The 11,136-nt window shown below is 41.2% G+C and overlaps 1 protein-coding gene across 1 annotated transcript in view; it reads left to right on the top strand.

The window, feature by feature from the left end:
• The window catches only part of Syne1 (spectrin repeat containing nuclear envelope protein 1), a 564,055-nt gene that overhangs the window by 267,683 nt on the left and 285,236 nt on the right, over positions 1 to 11,136 (top strand). Inside the window, 6 exon segments of the mRNA XM_023706255.1 lie at positions 151 to 309; positions 1,796 to 1,978; positions 5,283 to 5,384; positions 7,730 to 7,933; positions 8,955 to 9,162; positions 10,215 to 10,327. Coding sequence (XP_023562023.1) covers positions 151 to 309; positions 1,796 to 1,978; positions 5,283 to 5,384; positions 7,730 to 7,933; positions 8,955 to 9,162; positions 10,215 to 10,327 — 969 coding nt within the window.

The following is an 11,136-nucleotide window of genomic DNA, read 5'->3' as shown; positions in this document are numbered from 1 at the left end:
CACTCTCTGACTTGTTTACGAACTACAATAAATTAATATTATTAATTTCTGCACAAAGTCAACTACTAATTAAATTTCTTAAAGGCAGATGGTTTTAAACCTTTGACTTAGCACTGTCTTACTGATTAAGGAAATATTTTATGTCCACAGCATGAAACTGCCAAGAATGAAATGAACTGTAAGCAGAAAGAGCTGGACAGCTTTACCAGTAAAGGCAAACACTTGTTACTGGAGCTGAAAAAGATTCACAGCAGCGACTTCACCTTGGTCAAGATGGACATGGAGAGCACTGTGGACAAGTGGCTGGATGTGAGAGCACCCTCCGGAGGCCCCGGGAACACTTTAGACAATCAAGTCCTCACCAAGCTGTAGGGCAGAGGGTTATTCACGGGTGTGAATTCCATTCAGTGTTAAATGCAAAATGATACTCAGTGAAACCAGTGTTCACAAAAAGTTAGAAATAGAGAAACATAATTACTTGCATTATTTTGTCAAAACTTACTGGCAGGTTTCTGGATTCATGTTTGGTTGGTTCATGCCTAACAAATCACAACTCTAAGAATTTTTCTTTTCAAAATTCTATAACTATGGTTTAAATAGAATAAGTTACAGGCGTCCCACAGAATATGCAAATGTAATATATATCAACCTCAAGTAATAAGATTATAGTTTTGTGTTGAAAAATATTGGATGTAGGGGTTGGCAGTATAGCTCAGCAGACTAAGTGCTTGCTTAGGTAAGCACAGGGGCCAGGGTTCGATCCCTGGCACCACATGCTGTGCCAGCCCCACCCCTGAGTGTGCTGAGCCAGTGACGGAGTCTGGGTGTGGTGGTGCATTCCTGTAATCCCAGCACTAGAGAGGCAGAAATCAGGAGCATCACTGTAAGTCTGACTACATAGTGAGACCTTGCACAAAAAAGATAAGAAAACTTTAAAAAAAATGGACTTACTTATATTCTTGTGTTTTAATTCTTGTGACCATAAAACAAATCATTTGATCTTCCTGGAAAATAATACATCTACTCAGAAATATTTATATTTTCCCTTTCAGCTCAAAAATGCAGTGATTCTCAATGTCTAGGTTCAAAATTTTAACTTAAGAAGGATTCCCTTACTTATTAAGCTTTAGTAAGCTAAATTTACTGTTTGTTGGTGATATTCTTATAAAAAATTCATATAATTTGGAGACTTCTAAGATCTTATGTCTCTGTTTTAAAGACCATTAGCATAAAAGAATTAGTAAGCACTAACAATTTAAATAAACAAAGTGTGTTGTTTTATTATGTATTTACTTGTATTATAAATATGTCCACATCTAATTAATGCTCTTCCTTAAAAGTCAGCATTACAAATAAAGTGTTTACTGTGCTACTTTGAAAAATAAATACACTACTGCCCTAGATGGACCTTAATCCTGTAGAATTCAAACTTATAATGAGTTATATTTTATGTACTATTTCTGTCATTAGAATCCCCAAGTACAAAAGAAAATCTGATGTTTCAAAAGTTTAAGCCATTGTGTATTTGTTAACATTTACTTGAATTGGGAGCACTGACTAACCCTCAATACTTTTATAAAACCTTGCCATTTGAATCTAATTTTCTGGGGCCAGGGAGATAGCTCAGTAGAATAAGCCCTTGCCTGGCAAGTGCAAGGTCCTGAGTTCAGTCCCCAGTACCACCAAAATAATAATAATAATAATAATCTAACTTTCTAATCAATAAGCATCGGTAGAGGAATGAGCACTTTAATCTGTGTACTGTCAATGGAATGACTTCTATTTCTTTTCCTAGCTATCAGAAAAAATGGAAGAAAACATAGAAAAGCTGAGGAGAAGCCTGTCCATTTGGGACGATGTACTTTCAAGTAAAGATGACATCGATGGATGGTCAAACAGCTCCCTTCCACAGCTGGCTGAAAACATCACCAACCTGAACAACAGCCTCAGAGCTGAAGAATTCCTTAAAGCATTTGAGGTAACTAACAATACCTGCAGCTAGAGGTGGTGGGGTATCATGCTCTAAAAGATGAAAAAAAAAAGGGGGTCTGTTTTCAAGTTATCCTTTTCAAAGATACATGGGGGAGGGCCGGCCAAATAGTTCAGCAGATTAAAGCTGCTGCAAGCATGTGCAGGGCCCGGGGGTTCAATCCCTGGGCCTGCTGTGCCAGCCCTGCCCCCAGGGTGCGCTGAGATTGCAATTGAGACTGGGTGTGTTGGCATGCACCTGTAATCCCAGCTCTTGGGAAGCTGTAAACAGGAGAATCACTGTGAGTCTGATCTAGTACCGAGACCCTGAACACCCTGTAGACCCTTCCCCAAAATACCAAAATAAAATAAAATAAAATAAAATACATGAGGGTATTCCAAAACTCTAAACTATCTTCTGCTACTTACTGGGTGAGCTTGATTTTTTGTTGGTGCTGAGGACCGAAACCAGGGTGTCCAGCTTGCAAGGCAAACCTACCACTGGGCTAAATCCCCAGCCCCACTTACTCAAACTTTGAATAGGCTCTTACTAAGTGGGTTTTTTGCCTTTTGATATTGTCTTTGTGGAAGCTTTTACTTGAAGTTTTAGTAGAAAAATAAAAGTGCATGAAATGTGTACTTTTCTCCCATTATTATGAGAGTGGGGCATTCTCTCACTTGAAAATCAAATTGGAAGTTTCTTTAATTTGGCAATATTTAATATTTATTTTTCTCCATTCAAACAAATCTATCAAATACTTAAGATATACTATTATTGTTTGGTACTAGATTCTTCCACTTCCTTTTCAGAAATGAAAGAAAATTTGAGATTGTATTGTTGCAGGTTTCCAAGAAAAGTTTCTTATCTATTGCTTTAGCCACCAGTTTATTTTTAAACTCCTTTTATTACCATTTACTGCATTCATTTACTTATTCATTTATTCATCAAATTCTTAATGAATTCCTACAGTATAGAAAACTATTTTTAGACACTGAATATATAGCAGTAAAACAGACATCTCTACTTTTATATCTTGTTTATATCGCATTATATACCATAAGTAAAATGTCAACTGGTAACTGAGCAATGGTGGAAAATTAAGTAGATTAAGAGGAAGAGGAAGTAGTGGGCCGGGGAGATAGCTCAGTGGAATAAGTGCTTGCCTGGTAAGTGCAGGGTCCTGAGTTCGATCCCTAGTACCAAAAAAAAAAAAAAAAAGAGAGAGAGAGAGAAAGTAGAGTGAAGAGAGATACATATCTCAAAGCACGTGACTGTACTCTTGCTGAGAACGGAGGTGATTCACACTGTGTCCTCTGGTGCCCAGCACTGCGCCCGACACACAAAACTTGACTGATGAATGAATGAACGACTAGTCTGAAAACAGGCAAAAGAGCTACATTTCCTAAGTGGTTTTTGAAGCATATAACATTCGGGAGAGTTTGTAATCTAGCTCCATTGGTGATCAGAACAAAAGGAAATAAGCCGGACTCAAAATACAGTCAAGAATGACAAGTAATGCAGTGTCTTTAGCTGTTATTGTCGATGCTGTTACAATGCCACTGTTGCTACAGTCCACCTCTTAATGGCCCGCGCGCGCTGTATCGTGTTTATACCAGTTCATAGATGGTTACATCTTCAGGAGTGCTATAGGCAAGTGTTGGCACTCTCTATATTATAAGTTAAATTGTAAATAAATAAATAATGAAATAGCTTTGCTCAATGATTTTTTTTTTTTTCGGAACCGGGGATTGAACTCAGGCCCTTGCGCTTGCCAGGCAAGTGCTTATTCTACTGAGCCATCTCCCCGGCCCCAGCTCAATGATTAGAGCACCCAAGGTTCCATTCCCAACATTTCAAAATAAACGAAAACAAGAAAGGAACAAATCCTCAAAATTTTACCATTCCTGATTATTACTCAACACAGTACTGTCTGCCAGGGCCCAGAGTTACTGACATCTGTTAGATCTGTGCTGCAGATGATAGGGACGCTAGACTGGTGTGCTGCTGGTGGCTTCCAGGCTTGGGTGCAGTGACATGATTGCCGTAGCTCCAGGTTCTGTAAATGCTGCAGCAGTTTTTAGGGAAGAGACACAGCTGTCCAGTCAGCCCACAACTGCTGCTCTTAGAAGTCTGGGAGGCCAGCATCCCTCAGCCCCACATTCAAGGTAGCAGGGTCAGTCTCCCAGAGGTGGGTCTCCTGGTTACTAACTTTGTGACACACCTGATAAAATCGGTGCCTGGACTCAGCCAAGTGTCTGGCATCCCCTCCTCTCTAGCAACAGATCCACATGTGAATATAGCTCAGGAGATAAGATCTGGCAGTTTCACATCTTAGTGTATAAAGTAAGTTGCTTTCTGAAATCAAGGCATCAAGAACTTTGCCTCTACAAAGCAGCAGAACATTATTTTTAAATTACATGTTTTTGGGGCCAGCAAGGTAGCTCAGCAGACTAAGGGCCCACTTAGGCAAGCACAGGAACTAGGGTTCAATCCCCGTACCACATGCTGCTGTGGCACTGCCCTCAGGCACACTGAGCCAGCCGCCAAGACCGGGCATGGGGGTGCATGCCTGCAATCCCAGTGCTGGAGAGGATCACTATGAATCTGAGCTGTGCAGTGTGACCCTGTACCAAACACATTAAAAAAAATTTAAACATTATGTCATGTTTCCTGTGACTTCAAGTAACGAATGCAATTTATATGTACCCATGTTCAATAATGTGTCTTTAAGTGAAACCATCTGATTTTAATGAAAGAGACCATCATCTAAGGACATCCTTTGCTTGTTTAAAAAAAAAAAAAAAAGACAAACTACCAGTCATGCTTCAACTTCCCAATTGTTCTGCTTTCCTCCTGAATTGCCTATACATTTTTCTTTGCAATGACTCTTACCTATTGCATATTGTCTGCAGTTGTGAGGCTGTCCTGATGTGAATTTGCTTTGAAATGAATTCGGTGCTGCCATGGGAACTACTCATGGCTCTGCTAATAAGTAAATGACAGCCTGCTGGAAAGCCCTGCCAACACCAGGCTTTTGGTTGCTGTTTAATTTTTTCCAGGATCTTTCTTCTAATAAAAGAGGGTGGGAAGAAAGTAAGTTCCACATGCTCCCTCACATTCCAAGTGAATGTTAAATGTGATATTTTCCACATTCATAAAGAATAGCACTGCTCAGAAAATGAAACGGTCTCGTTCGTACACTGGCTTAGATTCTGTGCCTTGACCGTTAGCTCTTTAAATTATGAAAGGCCAAGGACAGCATGTCAGTGTTTCTGATTAATGATGCATTACCCTTCTTCTTTTGTTTTGTTAGTCTGAAGTTAAAAACAAAGCATTGAAATTGGAAGAGCTTCATTCCAAAGTTAATGATCTTAAAGAATTAACTAAAAATCCAGAAACACCACCAGACCTTCAGGTAAGACCTCCGCTTTATAATTAATACCATACACTGTTCTCTCTCTGTCTGTCTCTGTCTCTGTCTCTGTCTCTGTCTCTGTCTCTCTCTCTCTCTCTCTCTCTCTCTCTCTCTCTCTCTCTCTCCCCCCCCTCCCCCCGCAGTTCTCTAACCAGTGATGCCTTTCTTTGTTATCATCACTATAGCCCCAACAAAACATATCATACACTGGAGCTAAATATTGACATCTCTGCAATTTCTTGTGCCAGTACTAATAGCAGATTTCTAATCCAAATATGAGTAGTTACTTTTTTCCTGCTAAATTTTGGGAGCATTTTCGGCTTGTCTCATGGACCATTTTATGTTAAGTCAAGAACAGAAATCTCATTTCGATGATGTTATTATTGATGTTTTCCCAATTCATTGACTCAGTATGAGTTGGGAGGCATCATCATTGAAAAATATTCCCTTCACAGCCCTTGTGATGGCACAAATTCCCAGGACCATTGAGGTAGGACACAGGAGCAGGGCTGACCCAGAGACCTGGGCTGCTTCAGCACCTGAGTCCTCAAAGACCCCTGTGTAGTGTGGTGGGCCTCCTTTGCCTGCCAGATCCTTGGCTCCTGGCTCAGGGTTCTGATGCACCACTTGACCATTTGCTACTCCTCTTGTGGATTTTCTCCACATTGTCTTTCTTCCTGTTGTGCCTTGATTTTCCATTTGCTGTTTCCTGTTAGCCAACCAGACCGGCTTGCAGCCATGCTTCTGCTCTGACCTGTGTGTGTACCCATCACTGCATACCATTAGTGGATGACATGTACTGGAATGGTAGACGTTCACCTGCAGCAAAAAGCAAAGCGGGTGCTACTCATATGCAGAATTAAAAAGGGAGAGTGGACTATTGCAGAGTGAAGATAAAGCCAGGATGTGGGGAGCAAGCTACTGTTTGCTATGCTCTGGTCTCTCCCCATGCCTTGATATGTCTATGTCTGTGTCTCTGTCTCTGTCTGTCTCTCTCCTACACACACACACACACACACATATGCACACACACACACACACACACACACACACACATACCTGTACATGTCAAGGAAGAATTATGAGTGATTCAACTTACTTCAAGTCTAGGAAGCTGGGTTTAGTGGTGCCCCCTGGCAAACATGGCCTGTGTCTCCTGCAGTTGGCAGATGCCAGAGTCTAGTTTCTTACCCCTCCCAGGCTGGGCGGCCAACTACTCATGGGTTTGCCAAAGGAGAAATGGTAATTTGGTGTGAGCTGCCTCTCAGAGTCAGTAGTGGGGTGAGTGCCAGAGCATGGCTGCCAGCCCCGAAGTGTGCTGCACAAGGAAAGGCAAAAGAGACCACCATAGGACAGCTAGCCCACGAGGAAGGCCGTCTGGGTGGGCAGACCTCAGCTGTGAGGCCGAGAAGAGATGCCACGGCTGAGGAGGCGTGTGGCACAGGAGCAAAAGAGTGTAGTAGCTCGTGTAGGGAAGTCAGTGGGAGGTCCTAGGTGAAGGGTCTCAGAAAATCCCACAGACCTCGGCCCTCAGAGTAGTAGACATGAAACTCAGGTGTCACCACATAGCATTTGGCACATGGCTCACCGCCTCTTAGCCACCTGCTGCCAGTGCAAACATTTGGGACAAAAATCTGCACAAGGTGGAGAAACGAGTAAAATGAAAGAGAAGTGGAGACTCCACCCTAGGTTTCCAACTTGCAGCAGGTTTGAGCCAGGACTAAGAAAAACCCTTCACTTTAAGTTCAGCTCTTTGATTACCAAATACACCTCATCTTGGAATTGTGTCATTGAAAACGTTTTGCAATATGCAGTGCCTAATCCTTTTCTTAACTATGGGCTGGAGAAGTCACCTCTTCAGAAATGTCAACCTAAGAAGGAAAAGCATGTAGCCCACTGAATAGTTCATACAAAATTAAAATTGCTTCATCATAAAGACTCAGTGGTGTTTATCTAAGAAGAGGCTACTTCTGCATAGGGGATGTGTGGGTGTTGCTCAGAGCTTGAGGAACAGAGTTTCGGTCACCTCCCATCCTCAGTGGCTCCGTGTAGATCTAGTTATGATTTCAGATGTGATCTCATGTATTTCCGAGAGCCTCAGTCCAAACCGCTGCCCTCACATGCAGTGCTAGCATCAAGCCCTACTCTCCACTTTCCTGTCACTTGATACACTTGGCAATTTGTGCCCATTGGTTTCTCTTCCAGGAAAAGGCACATTAGCACTGGGGTGGCTTCCATGGTGAAGCCTATGTTTTCTCAACAAAGTTGCACATGAACAGAATTCTTACTGGGTGAGTGTTCTCTTGGTCTGCACAGACTTTAATAAAATCTTGCCCTATATTTAGTTTATAGAAGCAGACTTACAGCAGAAACTGGAGCACGCCAAAGAAATAACTGAAGAAGCGAAAGGTACCTTGAAGGATTTTACCGCTCAAAGTACAAACATAGAGAAGTTCATCTATGACAGGACCGAATGGCTGATGAAGGTGGAAGAGTCCTTGGTGAGCTGTGCCCAAGCCAAGACGTGTAATGGACTCAAGAAAGTGAAGGTAGGGGCCAGACGGTCGGTGAGCACTTCTGCTTGAACAGGGCTAGTGGCCCTCCTGTCTGTCACAGCCATTGTGAGAGGCACAGTCTCTGTTTTCAGTTACCCACATTGGCAACCAGACCAACTAATGTACCATACTGGACAGAGCAAAGTAAGAGCTAGGCACAGATGTGAAGGGATGGAAAATGCATAACCTAACAACAGAAAGTGTGTGAGAGTGTGCGTGCCCTGATGCTTTCTCAAAGTTTGTGCTTGTTTATATTTGCACACATATACATAGATATGTATGTATATTTGTAAGAAGGTGAACCTATAAAAATTAGTTAGGTGAACCTACAGAAAAATTAGTTTGCTTTCTATCAGTATCGAAACTTGAATGACAGATAGATGTTTTATATTTATGATTTTTATAGTCAATCTGATTGCTGTCATTTAGAAAATGCGATAATTTTTTTTTAAAAAGAAGTGTAATAGCTTCTCACTTTCATGTCATTTGGAAATATTTATTGATGACACCCCCTGGGCCACTGCATATAAAATATGTAAAAGTTAACTTTTTAATATACGTATGTAGTTTATTTGTCTTTTAGCATATTTTCTTACTATACTTAAGGACATATTTTTTTAAAAAAAATTAACTACTGGTGGTGTTGGTGTGGTCTGTGACCTTAATCAAAGCCCATTGACACATTGAAGAACAAATACTTCTCCTGAGGTGACCAGCACTGAGATCACAGACTTGGACTGGAATACATACAGAACTGCCCAATTTACTTGAAATCTTAGGCTAAACCCAAATGCTAGCCACTTCCAACAGCTGCTGCTGCCAAACAGAACTGGGAAGATGTGCAAAGGAATCGGTACAGACCTGTCAGAAATGTCCCAAAACACCACCTACATGCATACTCCCGAGAGAGCATGTCACTAGCATCAGTTGCATGCATTGAAAAGATTGCTGTGGTGCAATTATCGCCCTGTCTCTTTCTAATGAATATCCTTCATGGTATGCTTTTATTTTATAGGATACTGAAAAAGAACTTCAAAGTCAACAAAGCAGCATCAGCTCTACCCAAGAGAATCTCAACAGTTTGTGCCGCAAGTACCACTCGGCAGAGCTGGAGAGCCTGGGCCGGGCAATGACAGGCCTGATAAAGAAGCATGAAGCTGTTGGCCAGCTATGCTCTAAAACCCAGGCCAGCCTGCAGGATTCTCTGGAACAACATTTCAATGGTGAGGCCTGACGGGTCTTAGCATGGGTAATTGTTTATGAGAACAAGTCCAAACTGAATGCTGCCTAGACACGGCCAGGAAAAGTTGGAGGAAATTTTTCAGAAGAATGTCATTTGAAATTCATTTCTGCATTAAGATTTGAGCAGTAGAAGGACTGTGCTTGGGGCTTTTGCCTTCCATAGAATTCTTCCCCTTTCTCCCTGAGAAAGTGGTGTACATCTATTGATGATTCTGAATTTTACCTGGATTTTCTTTATATTAAATTCTAAATATAAAGAATTAATTCTGCTTTTCCAGTGGCCCACAGCCACTGAGGAAAAAAATAGGGACGTTTTCAGCACCAGGGCAAAGTGACCAGGAAATTGGGAGTTAGGAGAGAGCACAAGCTGCTCGCAATGAGTGAGGCAAGTGCACGCCCGGGCTGCCGCTTCCCTGCAGCAGTGCCAAGGAGCCGATGTGATGCCCAGCAGTTCTCTTGGGTGATGTGGTAGAGAGAGGAAATGGACCCTCCATTGCCACAATCCTGTCTGTAGCCAGGAACAGTGGTCCATGCCTGCAATCCCAGCATTGTGGGAGGCTGCCAGAGACAGGAAGATTGCAAGTTCAGGTCCAAGGTGGGCAACTTAGTGAATTAAAAAACCTTATCTCAAAATAAAAGATAAAAACAGTTTGGAGTATGGCTCAGCACAAAGGCCTTGGGGTCATTCTCCAGTACGAGAAAAAAAAAAAAAAAAAAAGCAACTTCAGGCCTCCAGAGCATCCCTAGTCTTGACTTTTTACGTAGTCTTTCGCCACAGAAGGAAGCATAATTGGAAACCAGGCCTTCCAAGATCATCAGTTGCTTTGTAGTCTCGTCTGTAAATTCCCAATTTTGCAATAGACAGTAATGGCTGTAGTTCAGGCTGTATATTTTCTACATTATCATTTTCTTTCTAGAGTATTTTGTGAGGCAGAATGAGGTAGACTGAAGCCCAGAAGTAATTCACTGTGGCAATCCTGGGAATGTATTCAGTATTTTGTACTTACTCCTGGTTTTGATTACCTTTCAAAAGATTCGATGCAGGAATTCCAAGAATGGTTTTTGGGAGCAAAAGCAGCAGCCAAAGAATCATCCCATCGAACTGGAGACAGCAAAGTTCTAGAGGCAAAGCTCCGAGATCTCCAGGTACAAAGCTGCTGCCCTCTTTCCCCTCCCTTCCCGGTCCCTTCTTCCCCACATTGCACTCAGGGGCCTTCAGGTCAGACTGGATCATCCCATTTCTCAACTCTTATTTTAATCCATCTCTTCTTTTTCCAGAACAGAATTGGGTTTATTGTGTCAGACGGATGTAGGCAACACAGAAAGTCGTTTAGAAAATAATTCAGAGCTAGAGAATGCCTAAGTCTTTCTGTCTCTCTTTTTTTCCAGATAAACAATCTTTGGGGTTCATTCAAAATAAAATCTATTTTTTTTCTTTTTATGATAGTAAGTATATGAGTGATTACATCTATTTTATTACTATTGTGAAGTTTTTAAAAGAGGGAGAGAAATAACAGTGTCTAAATTTTGAGATAAAATATATTCAGATTAAAGTGATGGCTATTACAAGTTATTTGGATTCCGCTGACTATGAAAAAAATGTGTAAATTAAAAAGGAGAAGGCCACTGTAAAGCAGGGTTAAGAAATTACTTATAGAAGAATAGATTCAAATTAGGTTTTGACCAAGAGTTTTAGCACCTAATTTCAACATAGCACTGTGAATTTATTCAGTGTTAAGTATTCTTTTTAGAAAGATTAAAAAAAAAAAAAAAACAAATGTTTTGTATTTCATGAATAACGAAAATGATGTCAGTGATTCATTTTATTAGAAGTCAGGGAGTGAAGCTTGTCATAGTAAGGCTTGTTTTACAAGAGGCATGGTGAATTCAGAGGTGGAATTGTCCCCTTCATAGTTTGAGACCCATTAACGTCATGAGATTTCCATGAAATGCCA

Source organism: Octodon degus, unplaced genomic scaffold, assembly GCF_000260255.1.
Source record: "Octodon degus isolate 3935 unplaced genomic scaffold, OctDeg1.0 scaffold00246, whole genome shotgun sequence".
NCBI lineage: Eukaryota > Metazoa > Chordata > Mammalia > Rodentia > Octodontidae > Octodon > Octodon degus.
This window is presented reverse-complemented; position numbering and strand designations above follow the sequence as displayed.